Here is a 25,373-nt window from a genome sequence, read left to right as displayed (position 1 = left end):
TGTCGTCAAGCAGACCAAAAAGGGAAAACTTCGCGCCTAAATCTTTAGCCCATGCAGCTGAGCCTCCAGCTCCCCAACCTCCTTCGCCTTTACCTCTTTTCTCTCTCTGTACTCCCTCGCCACAGCCTCCATCACCTTGCCCATTTGTGTATCCTTGCCTTGGGCCTCAAGCTCCTTCTTGACCCTCGCAAAGTTTGCCTTGACAAAGACTTGGTACTCGCTCTTTTCCCTTTTGCCGTCTTGTCCTACAGCCGCCGCTCCAGCGCCACCGGCAGTGCCGCGCGGTTTGGGTTTTGTCTGCACAAGCCTTCCTTTGCACTTCCCGCACGAGTGGCGTGTGGGATCCACAGACTTGGAGTGGCGCTTGAATTCGTAGCCGCACAGAACGCATTCCCAGATATACTTGTATTCGATCTGGTACGAGTGTTTGGTGGTGACTTCAACGCCCTTGCTGCCACCAAAGGCAGCGGTTGCTTTGCGGCCCCAGGCCTTGAACTCGGCTCCGTGTGGGTTGTTGCGTACTTCACTAATCATGAACGTGGTCAGATGGCAGAATTCGTGTGCTAGCACGTTGTAGAGGCGTTCCTCATCGTCGATGACCTTTTCGGCAAGCTCAATCGAGCAGTGGTGTCGAATTTCAGTTCGCACATCTGTTGCTTGCGAGCCGTTCCGGATGCGAATTTGCTCTCTACGCCAGTTCGCGCGACCGGCTGTTGTTTTGAGTGTCTTGGACCAGACGAGCTTTATGCCGCCTGTTGACTTTGATAGTTCGTGGATGCGACCTGAGGCGATGGTGGTGTCGAGCTCCGTCAAGAACGCCTCGGCCATGGCATGCTTGGTCTCAGAAAAGGCCTTGCGCTGCTCGCGGATCTGCTTGACAGTCGGTGCTGGGTCAACGTCTGGTGTCTTCTGCTTGGTTGTGTTTCGTTTGGCAGGCTTCTTCTTTGGACTTTCTACGGCACTGTGATAGCTTTCATCACTGCTGTCCTCCAAAGCTACGCCTTCCATCATCTTGACAATGTCCTCGCGCCATTTTTGCTTCTTGGGTGATACAATCGGCTTTGCTGGAGAATGATGCTCGTTCCACTCATTGACTGCCATGGGGTTCCAGAATGCATCCAGGCTGGGTCGCCCGTCTATATGCGAGGCTCTTGGAATAGTAGGCTTCTTCTTTGAAGGAGAAACGAGTTTGGTGGGACTAGAAGGTGCAAAAGGAGGTGTACCTGGACGTTCGATAGGTGGAGCTTTGCACGGTGATCGCCTTTTAGTGGGCGTTGGTGAATATGTAAGAATAGCGAGCTGCGCATTCGAGGCAGAGCTTGTAGGACGAGATGACGCCGCAAAAGAGCTTGATCGGACATGGGTTGGCTCTGCAAGAATAAACGATGAAGGGGGCTCAGGCGAGTCTGCAAGATCGATGACGTCCTGCGCCCAATTTGATATCGTGCTGTGTCCTTTCCGGTGTGGTGGGCGCATGGAAACCAGGTCAGCTGGTTGTTGGGCAGACAACTTTACCGGTTTGAGATCCGGAATCTTGAAAGACGGCCGACGAGTGTGGTTGACAGCTCGCGGGGAGCTAGTGTAACTTTCGTCTTCCTCGCTGTCAGAGACTACCCGCCGGGCCTGCGGTTGTCGACCTCTTCTCTGGGCCGTCATGACGGGCTCTTCTTCCTCATCGTCATCATCGCTTATCTCGATGACTGGTTCAGCAACCTCTTCTGGTGTTTCGGCGTCTTCATCGCCACACCACAGGCTAGTCTCGGCTTCGTCGGCCTCTTCCACATCGACTTCCATCTCATCAGTCTTCTTCAAAGGACCCTTGGTCCCTGACCTCTGGGCAGCCTCATGGGCTTCGTCTTCTCCAACAACATCTATCCTGCTATTCTTCCCTTGCTTGTTTGCCATGGTCCTAGCTAGGGTTGTGGCATATCGCAATCTCTTTCTCTTGTCCACATCCATGTCGACGGTGCCACTGCGTTCTCTCCTTTCTTTCTGCTTCTTCTCAGGACTCGCGAGGCTCTCGTCACTTAGCTTACGAAGAAGACGGCTGTTGCTCTCGACCGGCCGTAGTACGCGTTGCTTGCGCGGGGTGAGCGCGTCTTTGGGCGTGGCTGACTTTGTTGCTGGGAACGAGTTCTCCAGATCTTGCGATAAACTGATGTCCCGCAACGCGCGGCTCGAGGCCTTTGGTACCAGCATTGAGGTATCGTCTTCCTGGAACGATGCATATCGCAAGGTAGCCTTCCGGGGACTGGATCGTGTCGCGCTCGTGTCGCTAGGGGGCATAAAGATGGTTGGTGCATTTGGACTCGGTTTGCGTAGACGCGCCATATTGGCAGTATCCAACTATGTAGTATATGTGTAGGGATATTCAAAGCTCTGAGTGAATTATTGGCTCAAGAATGATGTTGTCGCATGGATGGCGGGCCGTTGACATTCATGTCACCAGTGTTTGTCAATGGTTGCCCCAGCGACTGGTCGGAACCAGGGTGCCGCCGCTGCATGGACCTAGCCCCGCTTTGCCCAACACAGTTCCGAAGCATTCCGAGACCGCAAACGGCCGAAGGACATTTCACATGTTTGCGTCGACGCATGCGAAGGCCAACAGCTTTTCCAAACCAAACAGTCAGTCAAAGGTCACAATTCCATGAGCCAACGTTAACAACGAAAATCATTCATACATTGCATGCTAACCGTCACAAATACAAGCAAACTCAACCTCATTGAGCCTAGTACACAGATAACGAAAGCTTCCAATGTTACTTCTCGGAAGCGTCCAGTCCTCTCATCATCATCCACCTGATACATGCGGAGGCGGACTTTTCTCTCCCCAACCCTTGGGGTTTCGCGGGGCATTCCGTCCTGCTGTATTTACATCACCAGTGGTGATTTTGTGTTTGTCCAGATTTCCTTCAGAGCATTTACTGCTTGGCAGCCTTGGCCATGGTGTTAAGAGCGCTGCCGTTCTTGAACCATTCAATCTGGCCCTCGTTGAAGGTGTGGGAGAGCTTGACCTCGAAGGCCTTGCTGCCGTCAGCGGGGTGGACGGTCATGGTAAAGGGCTTGCCGGGAGCAAGCTCAGTGCAGGCCAGGTCGACCTTGTCGTTGGGGCCGATCTTCTCGTAGTCGGCAGGGTCGGAGAAAGTGAGAGGAAGCATACCCTGCTTCTTCAGGTTGGTCTCGTGGATACGAGCGAAGGAGCGGGTGATGATGGCAGCGCCACCCAAGTGCCTGGGCTCAAGCGCAGCGTGCTCACGGGAAGAACCCTCGCCGTAGTTCCAGTCACCAACGACAACCCACTTGATGCCGTTCTTCTTGTAGTCACGGGCAACGTCGGGAACCGCGCCGTATTCGCCGTTAAGAGAGTTCTTGACCTTGTTGGCCTCGCCGTTCTCGGCGTTGATGGCACCAATCAGCATGTTGTTGGAGATGTTGTCCAAGTGTCCACGGTACTTCAACCAGGGGCCAGCCATGGAGATGTGGTCAGTGGTCGTCTTGCCCTGGCACTTGATGAGAATGGGGAGGTCCTTGAAGTCAGAGCCGTTCCATGCCTCGAAAGGAGACAGAAGCTGGAGACGGTCGGAGGTGGGAGAGACGGCGACCTGGACGGAAGAGCGGTCCTGAGGAGGAGCCTGGTATGTGTCCCGGCCAGGGTCGTAGCCCCGGGTGGGGAGACCCAGACCAGTGGGCTCCTTGAGCTTGAACTTCTTGCCGTCCGCTCCCTGCAGCTCGTCAACCAAAGGGTTGAAGCTCAAAGTTCCAGCAATAGTCATGGCGACAACCAGGTCCGGGGAGGTGACGAAAGAGTGGGTGGCGGGGTTGGCGTCATTACGGCCAGTGAAGTTACGGTTGTAAGACGAGATGATCGAGTTGGCCTCGCCCTTCTTCACATCCTTTCTGTCCCACTGTTCGCATGTCAGAAAATGCATGAAAAAGCTTTGGTGAATCGACATACCTGACCAATGCAAGGACCGCAAGCGTTGGCGAGAACCATACCACCAAACTCCTCAAAGGTCTTGAGCTGGCCATCGCGCTCAATGGTGGCGCGAATCTGCTCGGAACCGGGGGTGACAGTGAAGAGAGACTTGGCCTTGAGGCCGTGGGCCATGGCGTCCTCGGCGATGGAGGCAGCACGGGTCATGTCCTCGTAGGAAGAGTTTGTGCAGGAACCGATCAGACCGACCTTGAGCTCTTCGGGCCACTTGTTGGCCTTGACAGCCTCCTTGAACTTGCTAATGGGTGTGGCTAGATCGGGTGTGAAGGGACCGTTGATGTGGGGCTCGAGCTCAGAGAGGTTGATCTCGATGAGCTCGTCGTATTCGGCGCCCTCATCCTCACGGAGCTCCTGAGCGTACTCGCGAGCAAAGTCACCAATCTGGCTACGCTTGGTAGCAGCGAGGTAGTCGTACATGCGGTCGTTGAAGGGGAAGACCGAGGTCGTGGCACCAATCTCGGCACCCATGTTGCAGATGGTAGCCATACCAGTGCAAGACAGGCTCTCGGTACCGGGGCCGTGGTATTCGACAATAGCGCCAGTTCCACCCTTGACGGTGAGGATACCGGCGACCTTGAGGATAATGTCTGTGGCTTGCGGTTAGCGCATGTTACCCCGCTTATGGGGGGAAATTGGGAAAACGTACCCTTGGGAGCAGTCCAGCCAGACATCTGGCCAGTCAGCTTAACACCAATGACCTTGGGGGCCTTGAGCTCCCAAGGAAGACCGGCCATGACGTCGACAGCGTCGGCACCACCAACACCAATGGCGGCCATACCCAGACCGCCGGCGTTGGGAGTGTGCGAGTCGGTACCAATGAGGAGCGCACCAGGGAAAGCGTAGTTCTCCAACACAATCTGGTGGATGATACCAGAGCCGGGCTTCCAGAAACCAATGTTGTACTTTGCGCACGAGGTGGACAGGAAGTCGTAGACCTCCTTGTTGATGTCGTTGGCGCGGGCCAGATCCTTCTCACCACCAACCTGGGCCTCGATGAGATGGTCGCAGTGGACGGTGGTGGGAGTGGCAACCGAGGGCATGCCGGCGGACATGAACTGGAGGATGGCCATCTGGGCGGTGGCATCCTGGCAGGCGACACGGTCGGGGCGGAGCTTGAGGTAGCTGGCGCCGCGCTCGATCTCTTGGCCGTGGGGGTCGTCCAAGTGGGAGTAGAGAATCTTCTCGGCAAAGGTAAGGGGGCGGTTGAGGCGCGAGCGGACAATGCCCAGGTTCTCGCTCATCTTCTTGTAGTTGATGTAGTGGCCCTTTTCCCAGTTGGTCATCTCGACCTTGCGGGAGAGGGGAGCATCGCTGACGGTGGCCAATTGCCTGCGCGAAGCAAGGCTCTGGCCCAGGCGGCCGAGCCTGGAGAACTTCTGCATGGTGAGGGTTGCAGGAGAATGGGAGTGGAGAGAGGAGGGAGGGAGGGAGCTGAGGAAAATAAGGTCTCAAAGCTGCCGCAAGTTGGGCGATAACTAATAGCCATCACGCGCGCGCTGATTGGCTCGTCTAGCCCCAGCGCGGTGCGGAATACCTCGGCGCCAGAGCAAAAACAGGACGGCAGTGGGCAGCGCCTTCCCGCTGGCCCGTTTCACGTGCTGGGGGGCGGGTGTAATCAGGACGCAATTGTGCACTCGAACCAGGGCGTGCTGCGTGTGTGCGTGCCGCCTGGCACTGGGCTGGTCTATTTTATTGGGCCTTGTATGAGAGAGAGAGTGTGTGTGTGCGTAGGCGTGGGCGTGTTGCGTGGGCGTGTTGTGCGTGCGTGTCTGTCTGCGGTGGCATGGGCGTTCCCTCAGACGTCATATGCGACTGCGACTCCCGTTAGCCGACTCCCCCGCGCCCACGCCCACGCCCGTTGCGTTGCATTGCGAATCACTCGCACTCGCCGCCGTGTGCTGGGCAGGACATGTGCATGCACACTGCACACTGGACATGCACATGTGTCCTCTGGGCCTGGTGAGCGACTTTTCCGGCCCAACAAGTCGGCTGCCGAGTCGCCCCAGGCCTGCAGACGCAGCAAATTTGGCGTCTGGAGCAGCAGCACCCTCTCCACGTGCCGCTTTGGGCCTAGCGCCTCAGGCCTTTTTGACCTGCAGACTCGCGCACGGGCCCCGGCTGGCGGCTGTCCCCACAACCAAACTTTCCCGCACCCGACTGCGACGATTCATCACGGATAACCGACGGCCGCGGATCCAGCTCCCCTCCCTCAGCCCCCTCGCCTCGCCATGCCAGCCATACGCGGACAGGACTCCAAGAAGAAGACGCGCCGCTACACGCGCGACCTGGACCAGATCCACGCCGACCTGCGCGACGACAAGCATCTGGCCGCCTTCAAGAATGAAAAGCCCATAGAGGACCTGCCCGGCCTGGGCCAGCACTACTGCAAGGAATGCGCAAAGTTTTTTGAGAGCGACGCCAACCTCGCCGCCCACCAGAAGGGCAAGGTCCACAAGCGGAGGTAGCACGTCGCAATGCCGCTGTATGCGCAGAGGCTAACAATCCGCAGAGTGAAGCAATTGCGCGAGGAGCCGTATTCGCAGAAAGAAGCAGAGGCTGCCATAGGCCTCACCACCAACAACGGAACCCGCACCACCATACCCGCAGCGCCCATGGAGGTGGATCAGCTTGCAGCGTCCGGCTGAGCAAGTCGCATGGCCTGACATCATGCGCATGGTTTTGACGGGAGAGAAGCGTATCTGAGGAAATAGAGCAATGGCTGGAATATGCCTTTAGCTGGAACAACGCATTAGGATAGAAGAGAGACATGCATTGCACGGCGTTCAAAATGGAAATCGACACAGGGAGGGTGTCAAAAGTTATACGATACCCAAATTTCAATCATACTCAGTCCCGCAGCCATCTGTGGTTTTGTGCGGTCTTTGTAAATCTCAATCTGAATTTCCAAAGCTTGCAAATGCAAGATTGCATACAAATACACTATTGACTATATAACAAAGGATATGCAGAACATCTTCAGTGCAACTTCCCACCTTCGGTGCAAACTCTGCCAGGCTCCCCTAGGCACCCATCCCGCGCGGTGCCTGGAGCTGTCTGCTAGCTACCTAAATGCCTTTTGCACCAACACAAACATCAACCCACCGACATAAAAACCAGGCCTACAGCGCTAGTGCTTGGGAAATTGCCAACACTAGAAATCACACTGCCACAGATCAACACACTTCAGAAACACACGTACCAAACATGGAGTTCAAAAATACACCCCTCTATGGTGGCGCAATCACCATGGATCTCCCCTCCAACTTTGCCGATGCATCGTAAGTCGCATGCACATATTCCCAGCCTATACCCGCCTGTGCTAGAGCCGCATTAAACATATCTTGCGACACCTCTTACAGCATACCCTCGGAAACGTCACGTGACACATCTAACAGCCCACAGCAACATTCGCCAAATCCCCGACCACCAAGAAGTCTACCTCGACACCAATGGCTACACGAGCATTGTCGTCGAGATACTCGAGTACGTCGACAAGCCCAGTGATGACGAGGCGCTGCAATATCACTTTGCGGATCTCGTCGATGGAACAGGCGACGCAACGAGCGTGATTGCGCAGGAGAAGGTGTGCATGAAGCTGATGCCGTAAGTTATTTCCAACACATTTTTTGAGCTGCTAGACTGTTTTAAACGTTGGATGATGTAGCAAATAAACGATAGACGAAAGGAACAAAAGAAAAATACTAATGCTCGTCACAGTCCTGAACTCCCCGCCCTGGGCTTGTCATTCATCCAAACGCCCCCGTCGCCAACATCAACTTCATCGCCCCCACGGCCAAACCGCAAAACGCCAGAGTATACGTATATTCAGCTTGTTCTTCTCAGACTCAAAGAACAAGGTACTGATGTAAGTTTCTTCTTCTTTGCCCTACTTCTACCTTCAACTCTTACAAGCATTGCTTTCCCACTTGCTCATTACCACTCTCACATGAATACATTCTAATATTGATTTCACAACAGCTCATGATAAGCATCAATACGCCACACTACCCAGGCGAATATGCAGCGCCAGCCCAGCCAGGTGCCGAGACTCCGCTTATGCTTGATTCCAATGGCATCAGGGCGAAGGTGCTGGAGAGTTTCCAAGTCAACGAGTGGGGCTTGTTTGAGGGATAGGTGTTTGATGCACGAGAAATATGGGTAGCGATAGGGCAGTCAGGTTGGGCAGATTGGTTGAGTTGGGCCTTTAGCAATCATGGTAGAAGTGTAAGTAGTGCATTTAGTTCGTGCAATTGAAGTAAGGTAGAGACGCAAGAAAACAAGTATCAGCCAGATAATCAAGTAGCTTCTATGTACGCAATCACACTGCCATATTTGTTATTTCCAGACACACATTGCACACTTGTTCCTCGACTTTGGGATTCTCAATACAATTTGTCTCTCGACTTGCTAGCCCATTGACTCGCCCACTCAACGCACTTACCCATCTACCATGAATGATACAACGAACCCTCACATGCATGGTGACCAAACCGAAAGAAACACTAAGAAAAGGAACCCCACATAAAGACACGCATCACAACCCTCTCTTTCGCAAAACCCGAAATCTTCGCTGGTAAACCACACCTCGACTCCTTAGGATAACCTACAATACCGCTTTGCACCTGGTAATCAACTCGAGCTTCACCCTTATGAGCACTATTTTATTCCCGCATGACTCTACTCTCTCTCTCTCTCTCTCACACACACACACACACACACAAAAAAGGACCCTAGAGAAAGCCCATCCACAACACATAAATCGCCATAAGTACGTTATCCATACTGTAGTCTAGCGTAAGAAATACTCTACATAACCTCTAAAGACACATACAACATACAACATACCTTATCTTTTTCTTCTCTCTGCAACAATTATTATCCAATACTTATTCCTCATTTCATTTCATTTCATTTCATTTCTCGCACATACATCTCCATGTACGTACACTCGGGCGACAATCAAACCAACCAAACCAACCCCCCACCCCCCCCCCCAAAAAAAATGCAGACAAAAGAGCAGCGACATGATTCACATACAAATATGGATGTAACTCAAAAACGGCAGAGGATGCGAATCATTATTGCTTTGTTTCTTATTTCTTGTCTCAGACACATGTGCAGGTACATGTACATGTACATGCAAACTTGCTTTATCTCGCAACACAAAACCCGCTGTATCATGATAACACTCTCTTTCTTTCTTTGATTCTTTTTTTCGTAAAAAAGCATATCCACATGACACATGCATTGCCTCAAGCACGTAAAGCGCTACTTGCAACACGCACGAATCCAGCTGGCTACGCTCACTCCTATACATACATACATACATACATACATACATACATACATACATACATACATACATACATACATACATGAACCACGGCGATATACGGGTAAAGACCACTCGGTCACATGACTCCCACACCCTGTCCCCTCATCCATTGCGATAGCTAGACAACGCTTCTAACCTAACGTCGTCTCGTTCTGAGTATTTACAGTCGAGGCAGCAATGGGGAGAAAAGGCGATGTAGGAGGTAGATCGACGGGCCTAACAATATCGGTAGCAGGAACGGATGACTGTATACCATCCATCAGGACGGGATCAACAGGCAGGTCGAATGGCTGTTGGTGGTGGTGGTGGAATACATGTGTAGGTTGAGCAGGCTGAGCGACATGTATTTGGGTAGACGGTGAATCCGACGATGACGACGGGACGGAAGCAGGAGGCTGAGACGGGGAAAACAAACTAGGCGGCGTGGGGGTCAGGCTGGTGGATGCCGTTTGCGGCATCGGCTTTTGCGAGGCGGTAGTACTCGAAAACGTCGAGGCGCAACGAGCTTCGGCGCGAGCTTGATTCTGGCCTTGCCGCATAGCCGACAGGCCCTTGTTCATCTCGCTGCACTCCGGGCAGTTTCTTATGACCTGGCTGACAGTTTCCTTGATACGAACCCAGTGGTAGAGCTCGGCTATGGCGGCAGTCGTCTTGTTGATGCCGCCATGGTGCTTATGGTGGATGTCCTGGGCAATTTCATATTGCTGCTTGGGATCTGCAATGACTTCCTTGCCTTTGAGCCATAGCTTTTCCGGCTCATCATCATTACCGAGGGTGAGTTTGTAGTGGGTCGCTGCACTACGGAGGCGGCTTTTTTCTGCACGATCGGCGCCGTTGGGGTATTTACCATTCTTCAAATAGAAACGAATCTTGTCGAAGCGCTCCTCGGACACAAACTCGTCGTCCTGGCCCAAATCGCGACCATAGATGATGGCGTCGACGAGCTCGCCTGGATACGACTTGAGGTTTCCGCATCCCTTGACGCGGCCAATGCGCTTGAAGCCGAGCGCATCCCATATGCGACAAGAAGCAACGTTTGTTTCATAAACAAGATTGAACACGGAATACGTGTAGCCCTGCACATGGGTTCATGGGTCAGCGCGAACGTATACGAGTGTCGGCCGTGTGTGTGTGTGTGTGTGTGTGCAAACAACGCACCAGTTTGGGGGCCCAGTCGAGATATGTCTCGCCCATCAGGCGACCTACGCCGCGATTCCGCGAGGCGTCAGTGACGAGAAAGCCGCCATTGCACACATGACTCGAGCGTCCGGGGTAGTTTGGCTTGATGTAAAAGCTGCCCAGACACTCCCTTTCCCAATCGCAGCCTCGCCGGGCCATTTCGTGGAGCTCACGGCCGTCGTGGACCTCGCCCAGCAACATAATAGCACCGAAGACTCCGAACCAGTACGGGCCGAAGTTGTCGAGCGGGAGTGGCTCGACCATGGGGTACGTGTCACCCTTTTCGATTTCGCGGCCAAGCTGGTCGCATAGGTAAGCTAGCAGCGTGAGGGGCACCTGGTTTGGGGCAGAGAAGGGTATGATGGTGGCAGTGGTGACACGGTCGCGCAACGTGACTTGACACGGCGCAATGCCTACAGGCAGAGGGCCGCCAGGCGGAGGATAGGGCACGTCGCCTGATGTCCGGAATATGATTGGCGCGCTTGGATCATCCAGCATGGCAGGCATGGTGGACCAAGAGGGGAGGGAGAGGTGCTGTGAATTTCTATGGGCCGCAATTAGCATTGTGATGGACGACGACATGGCCGTGGCAGGGCCATTGCATAGAGAGAGAGAGAGAGAGAGAGAGAGAGAGAGAGGGCCACGCCATGTTGGCACGGGCATTGTCGGTATGCACGCGCACAGGCAATGACGTGGATGTGAATGGTATGGTGTATACGTGACCTACCTTGGGGTACCTGAGGAGAGAGGGGCGCCTACTTAGAGATAGACAATCATAGTCAAGCAGGATGAGAGCTACTGCCGTGATGTGCTGCTCGCGCCGAGTGTGCAAATGCCCCCCGCTAGCGCTAGCCATGACTGGGGAGCCAATCAGAACAAGCATGCGTCGAGGTACAGACATAACACACACTAGACGCATATTCACAAAGGCGTTCAGGAGAAGATGGCGTTGGATTGCGACACTAAAACGCCAGGAAATGGTATAGTGACATGCTGCGAGCATCGAACAGTGCATGACCCAACAGTACATGACCGAAACGACAAAACAGGCCTTGTTTGGATATCAAAGGTTATTTATACAAAAGAAAGAAGATCTTTCGTTGCGGCGATACACATTCAAAAGGTATTATGTAAGAAAAGGAAAACCCCCCCAAAATCTCTTGGATGCAGCCAACCCCGCCACTTGGCCTTGTGCCCAAAAGCCAACATTTAATTGCCGCCAGAGCCCATTCGGCGGTATAGGAAGTTGCCTCCCTCATCGACATACTCAATCGTCTGCTGGCTGTAGCAGTAGCCAGACTCCTGCCAGGGCATCATGGCCGGCTTGGGGAAGACGCCGTGGCTGGGGTTGGGCGTGGTGCCATCGCTGCTGGGAAGGTCGTAGCCCTGGTCTTCGGGCAGAATAATGTCCATAGCAGATGGGACGTAGGTGAATGGCTTTCCGGCGGGGAGATGGGCAGTGGCCTTGGGGAGGACCTTGTAAGGAGCGCTCAGGTCAGGGAGCTCGTCATCCGAGGCGGCAGGCTTGGCCTTGGTGCAGGCAACGCTGATATGCAGGTGGGGGATGGAGTCGGCGTCAACCTCGCCATCCTGGGTGATGACCTTGTAATAGAGGTTCTCCTGAAGATAGGCCTCAATGTGCTCGGGAGTCAGAGACTGGAGCTCGCCAGAGGCAACCTTACCCTGCAGGCACGTAGTCAAGGGGATAGAGCCCTTGGTCATGACGGGCTGAGAGGCATTGCCGCCACCGGCCATCATGCCGCCGAGGACACCAAAGGAACCAACAAAGTTGGGGGCCTGAGTAGGGTCGGTAGATGGGTCATAGGGAGCATCGTCCGGGTCCGACATGACTTCGGACGTGTAGGAACCGTAGACAGGGGTGGTCGAGCCGATGCTGGCCGAGATGTTCAAGCCACCAACCGAGATGCTGGCCGAGAGGGTTGAGTTATGCACGGGGTAGGGGGCAGTCGAGTTGGATGTGGATTTAGACGTCGAGTTATCTGGCTTGCCAACGAAGCAGTGGATAGTGTAGGATCCGGCGATGGCGTACTTGCTGGCGATGACGGACAGAACCGTGTGGTACTCGCCCTCCTTGATAGGACGGCCAAGGTACTGGCCAGAGGGCGTGTAATCACCGTCGCGCTTGCTCAAGGTCCTGCCGTTGGTACCGTAAAGCTGGTTGATGGCGCGCACCGTCTGTTGGTAGGACCTGTCGCTGGTCTCGGGGTAGTAGTATCCAAGAGTACGCGTCTCAATAACGTCGACTGAAGTGAAGTAGTTGCCCGCAATGTCCTTTGTGAATGGCTTCAGAGGGCTATACTTGTTCTTCATCTCATTCTGTTGCCATTGGGCCATGGGATGCGATACGGGACCGGAGAGGATCCACGTGTTGGGCACGATCATTTGGTGCATGTGGGTTAAACGGTCTATGTTGAAGTGGTGGAGATAGAAAAGGGGATCATGAGCAGCAATGTCCAAGTAGTACATGTAGCCACCGGACTCACCGCCAGCCAAGTTGTGAACGACATCGTGGATGGCCTCGTAACTGTCGACGCCGCTGCCGCTCATGTCGGTGCGGACACCAATGGCTGCCGTGGTAGCGGCGCCCACGGGCGCCTTACTGGCGAAGAGGGCAAAGACACGGTCACGCAGCGAGATGCGCATCGTATCGAAACGACCGTTCATCTCGTTGTTATTGCTGCGGGTAGGGTTGCCAACGGGGCGTCGCAGCGTCTCGGGGAAGTTGTTCCATGGGGTTCCACCCATCTCCGGGGGCATGGACGCGCCAAACTTGGCACTGTAGAGGGGATTCTCAATCGTCATGTCGCCACGTGGCGTCCTGACGGGCATGGTCTTGTCGCGCAGCAGCGTGGGGACGGTAGGAACATTTTGGGGCAGATTGCGAGCCCAGTCGAAATAGGGCATGCGGAGGTTGACGGCAATGTCTCTCCAGTGCTGTCTTGTGCTGGGGGGGAACTCCTCGACGATCTCGAGGACGCACCTGTACCAAGCTTGCTGGGCGAGAATTAGATGATGGTAGCTTGCACAAGTAGGCGACGCAACATACCTCGACAAGACCATTGTAGGCTCTGTGCCAACTCGCAAAGATGGTCATGACGTGGGGGCAGAAACCAGCCTTGTTCACAAGGGGGCCAAACGTGTTCCAGGTGATGAAGGCACGGCCGTGGATACAGGCGATGGCGTAGTAGGACATGGGGTCGTTCCTGTCCATTGCCTTGAAGCGCTGCATGCCGAGAAGGAACAGGTTGTAGGCATCGGTGTTCTGGGCCAGCTGACGAAGCTCGAGACGGGGCGCAGCGGTGCTTCCGGGGTTGCACTTGCCCGTGGTTTTGTCGTAGTTGGTGCTGCATACTCCGACAATAGCAATGACGCCTCTGGACGACTGGCGCTTGATGTGGTCCTCGAGGTTTGGGAGCTTCTCGCTGAATTGTTCGGGGAATGCGCGGGCATGGTGGCCATGCTGGAAGGCTAGAGTGAAGTGCAGGAGCGACAAAAGGACAAAGAGCATGGGCATGATGCTCGCAGGCTTGCTGAAGCTGGCCATGTTGGGGAAGGGGACGGCACGGCGCCTTCTTTTTTAGTTCTTCTTTCTCTTTGCGGATGAAGGGGGCAGGAACGACAGGCGGGGGGATCCGAGGGAAGCAGTCAAGGAGAGGGAGGGACAAGGGAGAAGTGAGAAACTAAAAACGGAGGCAAATGAGCGTAACGACCGTGGGAACAAGGGCCCAGTGGTCAGCAAAGAAAAAAGCGAGTACGAAGAGACCTCGACGCGCGACGACGACAACGAGGAATCAGAGAGGCGTGCAGGAGGACAAGGGGCGGGCGGGCGGGCGGCATGATATATCGAGCCATGGGAGCGTGCTTGCGCGGGCTTTGGGGAGCGAGCGGTTGGCTGCCGATTTGGGCGGGCGGCGGTCGAGGAGGGGGGGGGGGCATTCGCGGCCATGAGCGGCTGGGGGCGGCGCTGATTGGCTGGGCGGGCGCCGGCGGTGGAGCGGCGGGCGGGCCCAAAACAACAAGCGGCGAGCGATCCGCACGGGCTGCCCCTGACTTGGCTGCAAGCGGATGGCCTGTCGCAGGCCTGGCGCCGCCGCCGAGCGTGTGCTAGTAGGTGTAGGTACGCCCAGGCAGTGTCCAGTCAGTAGGCGTCGTCGTATCGAGCAGCAGTAATATGATGCTGCTGACCGTGGCGAGGCGCTCACGCCGGCGTCGTCTGATGGATAGACGCAGACAGACATGGCCATGTGCACGGCGTCAGTGCTGGCTGCGTGCACGCGGCGAGGTGTCGTCGACGCAATCACCGCCCCAGCCAATCACGGCCGCCCTCGCCTCATGGAAGCCGCTCAACGCCACCAGCACGCCTGCACAGCCACCTTGACTCCCTCCCCCCAGGCACGCCCCCATTGAAGAACCACGCGCGGTCCACCACCACGCTCCCCCATCGCCTTTGCATTTGCCTGGCTGCACGCATACATGGACTCGACTCCACACCTAAGTGTGCTCTACTTCCCTATAGCACACCACCACCACCACTACACATTACGCGCATACGTAATACGCCTACACTAAGCACGCCCCGGGCCAGCGACGCGCGCCCGTGGCTGGCCATCTTCATCTCGGCCGTCTGTCCTGCCCCGACCTGGCCTGTCTTCCCCTGCCCCAAAACGGCCAGATGGCGCGGCTCGCTTCTCCCCTGGGCCATGTTGCGCCAGCTGGTCGGCCTAATCCACGAACCAACCATGGCCCGTTTCACCACTCGCCTCCACTTGTCGACGCCTTCCATGTCCTGCCCGCCGTTCCATCTCTCCGACTCCTATTCTTCCCACATGGCGCCGTGCTTGACGCCCTCGAAGCTTTTGCTCCATACATGTACCCATCCACATGCATCCATACAGACTCCATACCTCGACCCTTGCACTCCGGCCATCTCCGTCTTACCCATCTATACAATACATACATACATACATCCACCCCCGGCTGCCGTTGCCTCTCCTCGGACAAGGCGCCCACGACTCTGCCCTGTTGCCGGAAATAGGCGGCCAATCTGCGCCCTGGCCCGTGCGCTGTGCAGCCCTTCTCCCCATCTTATGCAATGACATCAAAACAGGCTTGGTCCACTCATCCACTGCGCACACGCTCACATGCATCCGCCGCCACTGTCCACGCCCACTCGCATTCTCCATGAACCATCGGACTTTAATCCTCTCCCGCAAAAAGACGCTTCCGTGCGCCTTCTGACCCGCTTCCACACGCCACCTCAATCTGCCATGTCGTGTGCCAGTCGGCCTAGCCTAGCCCCCCCCCCGCCATGCTGCTAACTCACCTATCGCTTTCCGCCCTTCAACAACCCGACATTCATTACTTATACGTCCGTACAACCTCGCCCTTCTTGGCTCTCGTAGCGAGCATTTCATTCAATAGTCAAAAGCCACGACCATGTCCGCCCTTGGTTCTCCAGCAGGCTTTTGCTCAATAGCGCTGCCAGTTTCAGCCTTGCCAAATCTTGGCCCGCCGTTTCACCTTGCTACTCTCTGCCCACTGATTTACACAAAGATACTGCCAACACTCTCCAAGCTGTCCGCCCCCTCGGTACGCTGCCGTAACTTTGCCAAATCTCACTATTGAATTTGCCCCTAACCCAAAGCAGCTATATGGCTCGAGACAAAGTCATTGGCTCACCCTGAACCAACTTAAACACTGGCCTACAATGGCCTAGATCTAGCGCCACCTGCTCGTCTACTACATTCTATACCTACATGAATCGGCCTTGACCAAAGTCGCCTACAAGCCCATAAGTCATGGCTTCCACTATTATCCATTGATGCACGTACGCTGGCCTCACCCCCCCCCCCTCCCTTTACACTGGCAGCATAAAGATTCTCTACCCCGGAATTGCACCTCCACAGCCACCACAACACCTAGCATTCCAACACGCAAGGATATCCCTATTCCTGTCAAGCCCCCCGAGACTACTACTACCATCAGTCCTAGGGAGTCCTTGACCAAACGCCTACTTACTCGGAGCCTAATTACTCAGATACGCATTGCGTAGATGAACTGCTGCTAAATTTAACTTTGCACCACCTTTAGTCTCGCCTTCTCCAAGAATATACCCGACGCCAGCCACATGAGAGTATCTGCATCTACTTACGTGCGTACCGATATGCACTGCACTGCACTTTGCACTCTCAGCCGAAAACAACCCAAGGATTCCCAAGTCGCGTCCACGCACTACGACCCTACAGTCTGTACCAACCCGCAAGTGTGAGGATGTATTCAGGGTAATCACAAAAAGCGAATAAATATTCTGTACGTATTCTATGTAGTATTTCCAGCAATAATCTCATGGTATACATCCCTCCCTAGTAACCATCTAATCGACGTACTGTACATGTTACCTAGCTGAATCCCTGTTCCATACATGTACTTTGTCATCATTCTTACATAGATCTACATACACTCGTCTATCTATTTATCTATACACAAGCATATACATATATACATACATACATCAGACTCGCCACACCTGCCCGACCTATCCAATCCCACCACTAAGTACCCTCCCCATAACACCACCAACAACACCAACAATAGCAGAAACAATCCCGCCCCTCGTCGCACCTAATTCAACGAAAACGAAGACGCCAAACAGAAAGAGTACATAAAAGACCCGCAAAAAAAAGAAAAAGAAGAACAAGAACAAGAACAAGAAGAAAAAAAACTCTTCAAACACCGTTAATATTTAAACTTCTCACCTCATTTCCCCCCCCCCACCCCTGGTATCCGGCCGTTACATTCATGGTTATATCATGCAAATATTTAGCATGGGTGCCCGTCATCATGGGTTGCCCGTCATCATTGGTAACCAACCAGTCATCAAGGGCAAGTAACCCGTCATCATCTTGGTCATCATCATCATCATCTTTGTAATGCGTCATTTTGGTCTTTCATCCATCCATTCATCCATACATTCATGAATGAATGAATGAATGGATGAATGGATGAATATTGCATATATTTACACTTGACATTTGACATTTGAAATTTAACACACATGTATATATATACATACATACATATATACATACATACATATATACATACATACATGGCAATCCTCTACACTAGTTGATTTTTTTTTCAAAATCATGTAACCTCCCTCCCTTGGCAAAATTAAAAAAAAATGAAATAATTTTCTTTCCTTGCGGCGCTTTGCTGCGTCTTATGTCTCGTGTCTCGTGTCTCGTATCTAGTGTCTCGCGTCTTGTGTCTTGGCGCTGACGTGATATTGATTTTCTGTCTCTCTCTCTCTCTTTCTCTCCCTCTCTCCGTGTCTATGTGTGTGTGTGTGTGTGTGTATTTTTGTAATCATGGATTAAACTTTCTTAGGGCTGTGGAACTCTGGAACTCTGGAGCCCTGGAGCCCTGGAGCTAGGCAGGGGGGGGGGGGCTTGGGCATGTAAGACTCGGGTAAGGATGGAAGCGGGTAAGTAAGCATGACAGGTGTCTAGAACCAATTTTTTTTTTAGTTTTTTTTTTCTCTCTTCGTTTTTCTAGTTTTGGGAATCGTGATTGATGAATCTTTTTTTAGGTCTGGTTGTTCGTGGTCCTTGGTATTACGTGGATTGGTATGGGTTGGTTGTTATGTTTGATGATGAGGAGGAGAGAAAAGAGAGTATGGGAGATTTATCACGTATATGTATATATGTATGTATGTATACATGCGTACGTATAACCAAGGACGTATATGCATCGCGTTAAATTCTAGCTTCATATGATTTCTTTTTTACCACTTTCCTATACCTCATGCCTTACGTCTTATACTTCTTTTCACGCATAGCCATAGAGATACTTGGACGGGTGTGTAGGAGAAGAAGTAATTACTAAACAATCAAGTAGAGTAGTGAGAAAAGGAGAAGAAGAGACATGCAAGTAAACATCTTGACAGATGGCAACTTCTACTTCTACGACTACTAGTACTGCTACTACTGCTGCTGCTGCTACTGCTGCGACCACGACTATGCTACTACTCTCTCTTATTCTCACACACACTCTCTTTCTCTGAAACGTGTAACAAAGGAAATAAAATCAAGATTGTCCGACAAGACTCGACTCAGCGGTACAAGGGGCCTCTATTTCGGCGCCCTGCACCCGCTGTTCAAAGCAATCAAAAAAAATAGCAACAAGAATAAGAATAACCATAAACAGAGGAAAATTTCCAGAAAGGATCGAGTAATTTGATGATGGTAATGAGGATAACGAAAGGGAGAAACCTAAAATAGATAAAACAAAACGAAACAAAAAAAAGAAATCCAGAGCTTGGGTATATAACCAACCAACATAACATAGCGTACATGTGTCTCCAAACCGAAACCAAGAAAGCAAACAATGATGAAGAAAAGAGAAGAAGAAAAAGGAGAGGTAGAAAGGGAGAGAAAAAGAGAGGGCAGTAGAGCAATAGACAGAGACCAGAACAGTGAGAGAGAGACAGTAGTACCTTGATCATGCAACCACGCTAACAAATGACTTTTTTTTCTCCCTTGGGCGTGAATACCAAAATGCAAAATGCAGAAAAACCATCCGCCCCCATTCCCATCCTTCAACGCCTGGACATCTACTGAAAGGCCCCCCGGATCTTGGCATACAACTCGGTATCCAGGAAATTGTAGTTGGGGTCGGAAAAGCAAAACGGCGCCCGCAGCAGCGTCTCTGCCGTCGGCCGCTCCATGGGATCAATCGTAAAGCAGTCGTACATGAAGCTCAGGCCCTCGACGCCAATCACTCGGCTCACGTCCTCGGGAATCGGAGGCGCCTGGTTGAGGCTGCCCAGCTTGTAGATGGCGCCAATGGCTTCTTCCTTGGACCACGGCCGCTTGCCCGCAAACATTTCAAGCACCACGCATCCGAGTGACCAAATGTCTACTTTGGCAGAGTAGCCTTGGCCCTGCGACCGGATCACCTCGGGCGCCATCCAAAAGACCGATCCTTGCATGCTGTTTGTCACGTCATTGCCGTAGATGTTGTCAGTCTTTTTGGAAATGCCAAAGTCGGAGATTTTGCATGTTCCGTCGAGATCGAGCAGGATGTTGTCGGCTTTGAGGTCGCGGTGCAGAATGCCTTCGCGGTGGAGGTACGAGAGACCGAGCAGCGTCTGTCGCGTAAGAGAAGAGACGACGCTCTCTTCAAACTTGCCGTGCTTGCGAATACATGAGCCTACCGAGCCACCAGAAATGTACTCCAAAAAGATGGAAATACTATATTCCTTGCGCTCGCAACCAAGGTACTGCACAATGTTGGGGTGGTCGAGATGCTGCATGGTATCGATTTCCTGATCCAGACTCTTGACCAGTTCCTTGATCTTGTCCTTGTCGGACCCGGCGGCCTTGGCATTGACTTCGACTTGCTTGACAGCAATCAGCTCACCAGTCGTAATGTTCATACCCAGGTAGACACGGCCAAACGTGCCCTTGCCAATGAGCTGACCCTTCATCCATTTGAACGTTGGCTGGCGAGACGGCATGCTGGGTAGATGGTCCTGGGGTATTGTTTCCATGACGAGTCGTGAGCCACGCTGTGGGCGGACTTGCTCAGTCCTGGCGTTGAACATCTTTGTAGACTTTCTCCTTATAATATCACCACCATTGCGCAGGGTAGCCACGCGTGATGGTCCTGCTGGCAGAGGCCTGTTTTCCAGTGGCTGATATTGCGACTTGACGACTTCACGAATGGATTTTGTGCGCCCCAAGCCCACGCCCGACTTGCGCATGTTACGTTGGGCAATCGACTGTAGGCCAGTACCACCGCGGTGCAGAGTTCCATTCGCATTGATAGGTTCTGCTGGAAGAGGCTTGTTTTCAGGGATTGACTCAACAATTGCATCTGTCTCCTCCTCCTCAAGCATGGGCTGGTCAAGATTAACGTTGGGAAAGAGCTCGTCAAGGTGGTCTACAAGGGCCTCGGCTGGGGGACGGTTTGCCCAGACATCACTGGCAAACGATTCACGGCGTGAGAATTTGTTGGTGTCGTCTGGAGAGTCGGTCCAGGTTGTGGATGCAGCTGATTCAGGGTGCCAGTCGCTTTGCTGCGACTCATGGTCGCCAGTCGCGCTCTGGTCGGCAGACTTTTCCATGACCTGGGCTAGCGAATTCTTTGATCTTTGAGTCTTGAGTGTGAGATTGGGCCTTCGACTACGCGAAGCCATTCGGGAAACGGGAGTGTCTTTTGCAGGAGGAGGGGGACCGGCTCGTCCGGCGAGCGGTGCTTGGAACAGGCCGTCATCAGAATCATCATCATCTGCATCCATTGGATCCAGGTTGGGGGACTTTGTAATAAAAGAGACTCTGGCCTCTTCGAAATCATGCGTCGGGCCATAGATGGACACGCGTGATGGCTCTCTAGTAAGGGAATAGTCCGGGGCTGCGGCCGTGTGAGGGCTGCGGCCTGGCGACCGAGAGCGCTCGTCCCTGGGCTTGGAGACTGCCGAGTTTGGCATCGAAAGGGCAAGGTCTGTCCGGTCAAACGAGGAGGCGTCATCGCCGAAAGCTTCTTCATAGTCAGGTATTCTGAACGGTATATTGCCTTTGCTCATGGTAAATTCGCCAGGGCTGCGGGGGGACCCACCTGGACTGTTCCTGCCAGAACCGGGCCTGGCCCCGAAGCCATTTTCCTGCAGTATCTGCTGTGAGGGTCGGAGAGCCTCTGGTGAAGCGTCATCTTTTGGTGGAGGTACTGGACCTTTGTTGGGTGCTCTGTTGGCCGCCCCAATGCCCGCGCCTAGATTGCCTGCTCCAATGATCGCGGCCGCGATGCCACCCAGCCCGCCTGCGCCCTGGGGTATCGCTTTTCGTTTCTCACCCTGTGAATCTACCGTAAGGTGCTTTGATTGGCCGTCGTCGCTCTCTGGCCACGAGCCCCTGTTTTTGCTCCTTGATAATGAGTTAGCCTTCAAAAGCGTGCTCGTGTCTGCTGGCACGGGCGGCGGCTCTCTCAAGGGAACGAGCTGCTTGGGCTTGCGCTGTTGATCGTCAAAGGGCTTCTTGAGGTCCTCGTAAGGCGACGCGCGCGGTTCATCAAAGTCAATAACCCGTTGGCTTCGATAACCAAGGCTGTCACTTGCAGCGGGAGTCAGATCAGGACTGTGGCCATTGGACCTGGGGAAACGCGACTTGAGATATTCCTCCTGCTTCCGCTTCGTTTCGCGTCGATGCTCTTCTGCGGCTGCTTCAAGCAGCTTCCGACGCTCTTCCTCGGCCAAGTCATCGCGCGGCTCCCAGGGCGACTCTGGTGGCCTGCCATTGCTGCTACTGCTATTACCGCTATGCGACCGGTCGGCCGCGTCACTAGGCAGAAGCTCGTTCTTCTCTGCCATTTTGCGAAGAGCTGCGCTCTTGTCTGGGACCAGAGTGGATTCTCCCGATTTCGCACCAGGCGAGTCGAGCTGGGAGGCATCGTCGTCGACGGCGGCCGCCGCCGCCGCCTTGGCCGATGGTTGGGACAGCGAGACACCCAGCCCAGAAGAAGACGAAGCCGCGCCTTCTTGGGGTATTTTCACAAAGATCTTCAACTCACCGACCTTGTTCCCGTATTGCGACCGAGCCTTCAGCAGCTTCGAGTCGGAGAGGGGACGATCGTGTTCATACTGGCCGGGAACGGTAAGGTGCAGCTCGACGCCGGGCATCTGACTTAGCCCTTGGATTAGTTCCTCACAGCATAGGGTCCGTAATGAAGCCGCCGAATCCACGTTTGTGATGTCGACTAGGCGATAGTTCCAGCCATCGGGCGTGACAAAGGCATATCTTCGATCGTGCTTGCCGTGGCCGTGGCCGCGGCCGGCGGCGCGGTTGTCCGAGTCGGTCTGGGCAGAGCGTCGGGATGGCGGGCGCTCGTTCAGCGATGTTTCACTCGAGTTCATGGTGGACTTTCCAAACAGGGACCCGTTGGGGTGAGTGCGATGGCTTGCCGGGCTGGTCGGCGAATCTAGACTAGTATCATCCCCCGACGGATGGTTTTCCTTCTTCCTCCCGCCCATGATTTTCTTGAAAAACCCCTTGTCGTGCTCCTTGGCGCTGGTGGGCATGTTGTCCAGCATTGTGTTGGATCGCGTGCCTTCCCATCCATTCTTGCGGTTCTCATTGCGACTTTCCGAGCGGCCGTCAAACGACCTGCCCGAGGGCGGGCCTGAACCCGTGTTTGCAAAGGTCGAGTTGATCGACTCGGCGCTGTTGACGCGATTGTGGGGCGAGTAGTAGCGGGAGCCTTGGGAGGTTGGGCCTGCGCTGAGCTGGCCGTTGGTCGCGAGGCGGGCGGATTGCAGCGCTGGGCTATGCTGCGGGCTGGCCTGACGGTGGTTTCCCGTGCCCAGCGACGACGGGCCAAATTCAGAAGACGTGTTCGGGCTGTGTCGGACGGGCTTGATGTCGAGGCCTTGGAGGACCTCGCGCGAGTAGGGGCTGCGCGCGGGTCCTTCTGAAAAGTCGGGCGTTGGACCGAGGCCAGGGACGGTAAAGTTGCGCTGCTGTACAGAGATGCGCCTGGGAGGGTTCGCGGCGCCAGGCGAATGCACCAGCAGCTGGCGGCCGGGGCTCTCTTCACCGTTGCCTGCCGTTGTGGGCGTCGAGCCAAAGTCCATGCCGCGCGAGCCGAGGTAGGGTGAATTCTCCACGGTGCCTTCGGTGCCTGCGCTCGTCATGCCCGTATCCGACCGTGGCGGCGCATGTCGAAAGGTGCTGGTAGTGCCGTTTTCGACAATACCGCGTACCAGCCTGCGGAGCTTGCGGCCCTCGTCGCGCTCTCTGTTTTGATCCCAGCCGGTGCCGCTTGCGGTGCATTGCTTGGCCAGCTGGGGGAAGATGACCTGGTGCATCATGGCGACGTTTCCCTTGCTGCCGTGGCCGCGCCCAATGTCGAGGAATTTGGAGCCCTCGAGCCCCAGGGTGCGAAACGTCTCCTGCCAGTCTCGTGAAAAGTTGTTGCTCGCCAGCCATTGCTGTACGCGCTCGGCAGGCCACTGCATGGCGGGATCATGGGGGGAGATGGGTGTGGTGCCGTTGCTTTCTGGGCGGTGGAAGACGCTGCCGTGGCTCTGCATCATTGAGTTCTGCAGGGTTGCCGTTGGTGGGCCGGGCGAGTCATAGGCTTGGGTGCGGTCGGTGGGGATGTTGAGGTTGTTCCGGGCATTCGGCGTGGGCGGCACGTTGAAGGCATTGTTGGCACCATACTGCACGCTCTGGACGCTCTCGAGTAGGGTGCTGGCAAAGGGCTGGGGCGGGGCGTCGGTGTTGGCCGAGTGGGAGTCGTCTCGGTAGTAGGGCTCTGGGTAGCCTCTGGACGTGTGCAGCGGGGGGATGCCGACGCCTGGGCCAAACGACTCGCCGCCGGGGATGTACGTGGCCGAGGTCAGAGGCGGCTCGCGCTCGAGAGGAATCTGCTGGGGCGGCGGAGGGCCAGGCGGCGGGGGGATGTTGTGGGGGTAGTTGCGATACTGGCCCGGGTCGTAGCCCTGCTGCTGGTACTGGGGCCTCGGGGGCCCCCAGTTGTTGGCGACATGCGGGGGAGGAGGAATGGGGATGCCGCCGAGGCTGCTATAGGGCGTTGGTCGCGGGGGCGGCGGGGGGAGGGCGATGTGGCCAGCGGGCGTGCTCGAGGGCTGGGGCGGCGGCGGGGGGATGTACTGATGCATGGCGGGACCCTGGGGGCGCGCGGGTGGTGCCGTTGAGTGGTGAGCAGATCAGCAACGGTATGCGCCCTTGCGCGCGCGGGCTCGCAGGCCAGCAGCGGCGGCGGCGGTATTGGCAGTGGCAGCAAGCAGAGGCGGCGACAGCAAGAGAAGCAGCAACAGCAGGGCAGTGGCAGGGAGAAGAGCGCCAGCACCAGCACCAGCAGCACTAGCAGCTGGCGGTGCGGGCGGCGGTGCGAGCGGCGGCGCGGACGAGAGCGAGGGTGAGGGCGAGGGCGGCGGCGGCGGCGGCGACGAACCGAGGCTGGGCAGTGTCAATGGCGCTGGGGGGGGATTGAGGACAGCCAGCAGCGGGCGGGGACGTCGATTGGGCGAGGCTGGCGGCGGCGGTAGCGACGGCGGCGGCGGCGGTGGTGGTGGGCGACGGGGTGGTGGTGGTGGATGCGGAGAAGATGGTGATGATGATGATGATGATGATGATGGTGGTGGTGGTGGTGCTGAAGTGGTGGTGGGAGGAGAGGGGGGGGATGGGCGCGCGGCGTCGAGAAAGGCAGCTTGTTAGTGGGCGACGAGGGTGCGAAGGGTTGTCGAGATTGGACGCGGCGCTGCCTGGGGGTCGGAGGGCAGGCGTCGGGCGAGGCGAGGCGAGGCAAGGCAAGGCAAGGCAAGGCGAGGGGAGGGGGGGAATCTTGGAGGAGGGCGCTGTCACAGCATGACATGACGCTGCCAGCTGTAACGTCGTCGGGGCTTTGTTGGGGGCGGGCGACGACTGGCACTGGCACTGGCACTGGCACTGGCACTGACTGGCACTGACTGGCACTGGCACTGGCAGCTCGTACGCTCCTTTGTCGGTACCTCTTGCAGGTATGCCGTCGATCCAAGGCGCGGGAGCGGGCCCGGCGCCGCAGCTACGCGACCATGCCTGTGCCTGTGCCTGCACGTCTACTCGGGCGCTGTTGCTGTCGCCCATGTGCTGTCTGCAGTACACATGTACTTGTACCGATGCGTCTACTATGTGCTATGCGACGACGGGCGGGCGGATGCAGGTACGCGGGCAGCTGGCTGGCTGGCGAGTGCAGGCGTGCAGGCGTGCAGGCGTGCAGCAGATATGGATACGGCGGCAATACGCTGTGTCTGGCATGTAATGTCCATGTCCATGTCCATGTAGG

The 25,373-nt window shown here is 55.2% G+C and overlaps 7 protein-coding genes across 7 annotated transcripts; 2 read left to right on the top strand and 5 right to left on the bottom strand.

The window, feature by feature from the left end:
- Positions 1–36: 36 nt before the first annotated feature.
- SETTUDRAFT_37601 (uncharacterized protein) lies at positions 37–2,331 on the bottom strand (the record flags this gene model as incomplete). The annotated part of the gene is made up of 1 exon (XM_008024300.1): positions 37–2,331. One exon carries the CDS (start codon positions 2,329–2,331, stop codon positions 37–39), a length of 2,295 nt encoding a protein of 764 aa, XP_008022491.1.
- A 590-nt stretch (positions 2,332–2,921) lies between these two features.
- Positions 2,922–5,376, bottom strand: SETTUDRAFT_26281 (uncharacterized protein; the record flags this gene model as incomplete). The annotated part of the gene is made up of 3 exons (XM_008024245.1): positions 2,922–3,905; positions 3,956–4,581; positions 4,641–5,376. 3 exons carry the CDS (start codon positions 5,374–5,376, stop codon positions 2,922–2,924), a joined length of 2,346 nt encoding a protein of 781 aa, XP_008022436.1.
- Positions 5,377–6,192: 816 nt separating this feature from the next.
- On the top strand, positions 6,193–6,927 carry SETTUDRAFT_167665 (uncharacterized protein). The gene is made up of 2 exons (XM_008024643.1): positions 6,193–6,455; positions 6,504–6,927. The coding sequence occupies exons 1-2, from the start codon at positions 6,223–6,225 to the stop codon at positions 6,637–6,639; spliced, it is 369 nt and encodes a 122-aa protein (XP_008022834.1). The 5' UTR covers positions 6,193–6,222; the 3' UTR covers positions 6,640–6,927.
- Positions 6,928–7,198: 271 nt separating this feature from the next.
- On the top strand, positions 7,199–8,329 carry SETTUDRAFT_127511 (uncharacterized protein; the record flags this gene model as incomplete). The annotated part of the gene is made up of 4 exons (XM_008024642.1): positions 7,199–7,272; positions 7,397–7,597; positions 7,712–7,859; positions 7,973–8,329. The coding sequence occupies 4 exons, from the start codon at positions 7,199–7,201 to the stop codon at positions 8,126–8,128; spliced, it is 579 nt and encodes a 192-aa protein (XP_008022833.1). The 3' UTR covers positions 8,129–8,329.
- Positions 8,330–9,460: 1,131 nt separating this feature from the next.
- SETTUDRAFT_159503 (uncharacterized protein) lies at positions 9,461–11,015 on the bottom strand (the record flags this gene model as incomplete). The annotated part of the gene is made up of 2 exons (XM_008024641.1): positions 9,461–10,405; positions 10,488–11,015. The coding sequence occupies 2 exons, from the start codon at positions 11,013–11,015 to the stop codon at positions 9,461–9,463; spliced, it is 1,473 nt and encodes a 490-aa protein (XP_008022832.1).
- A 429-nt stretch (positions 11,016–11,444) lies between these two features.
- Positions 11,445–14,336, bottom strand: SETTUDRAFT_167663 (uncharacterized protein). Its single transcript, XM_008024640.1, has 2 exons — positions 13,576–14,336; positions 11,445–13,523 (listed from the first exon to the last, which is right to left on the bottom strand). Exons 1-2 carry the CDS (start codon positions 14,071–14,073, stop codon positions 11,718–11,720), a joined length of 2,304 nt encoding a protein of 767 aa, XP_008022831.1. The 5' UTR covers positions 14,074–14,336; the 3' UTR covers positions 11,445–11,717.
- A 4,807-nt stretch (positions 14,337–19,143) lies between these two features.
- On the bottom strand, positions 19,144–24,207 carry SETTUDRAFT_159501 (uncharacterized protein; the record flags this gene model as incomplete). The annotated part of the gene is made up of 1 exon (XM_008024639.1): positions 19,144–24,207. One exon carries the CDS (start codon positions 24,205–24,207, stop codon positions 19,144–19,146), a length of 5,064 nt encoding a protein of 1,687 aa, XP_008022830.1.
- Between the last annotated feature and the right edge of the window lie 1,166 nt (positions 24,208–25,373).

This window comes from Exserohilum turcica (genome assembly GCF_000359705.1).
Source record: "Exserohilum turcica Et28A unplaced genomic scaffold SETTUscaffold_12, whole genome shotgun sequence".
Taxonomy (NCBI): Eukaryota; Fungi; Ascomycota; class Dothideomycetes; order Pleosporales; family Pleosporaceae; genus Exserohilum; species Exserohilum turcicum.
Note: the sequence above shows the minus strand (reverse complement) of the source record. Positions and strands in the feature narration are given on the sequence as shown.

Excerpts from the sequence above, each read along its gene's own strand:
- SETTUDRAFT_167665 (XM_008024643.1), top strand. The coding sequence starts at position 6,223 with ATGCCAGCCATACGCGGACAGGACTCCAAGAAGAAGACGCGCCGCTAC. Across the intron at positions 6,456-6,503 it reads GGCAAGGTCCACAAGCGGAG|AGTGAAGCAATTGCGCGAGG; the intron begins GTAGCACGTCGC and ends AACAATCCGCAG.
- SETTUDRAFT_167663 (XM_008024640.1), bottom strand. The coding sequence starts at position 14,073 with ATGGCCAGCTTCAGCAAGCCTGCGAGCATCATGCCCATGCTCTTTGTC. Across the intron at positions 13,524-13,575 it reads CCTACAATGGTCTTGTCGAG|CAAGCTTGGTACAGGTGCGT; the intron begins GTATGTTGCGTC and ends ATTCTCGCCCAG.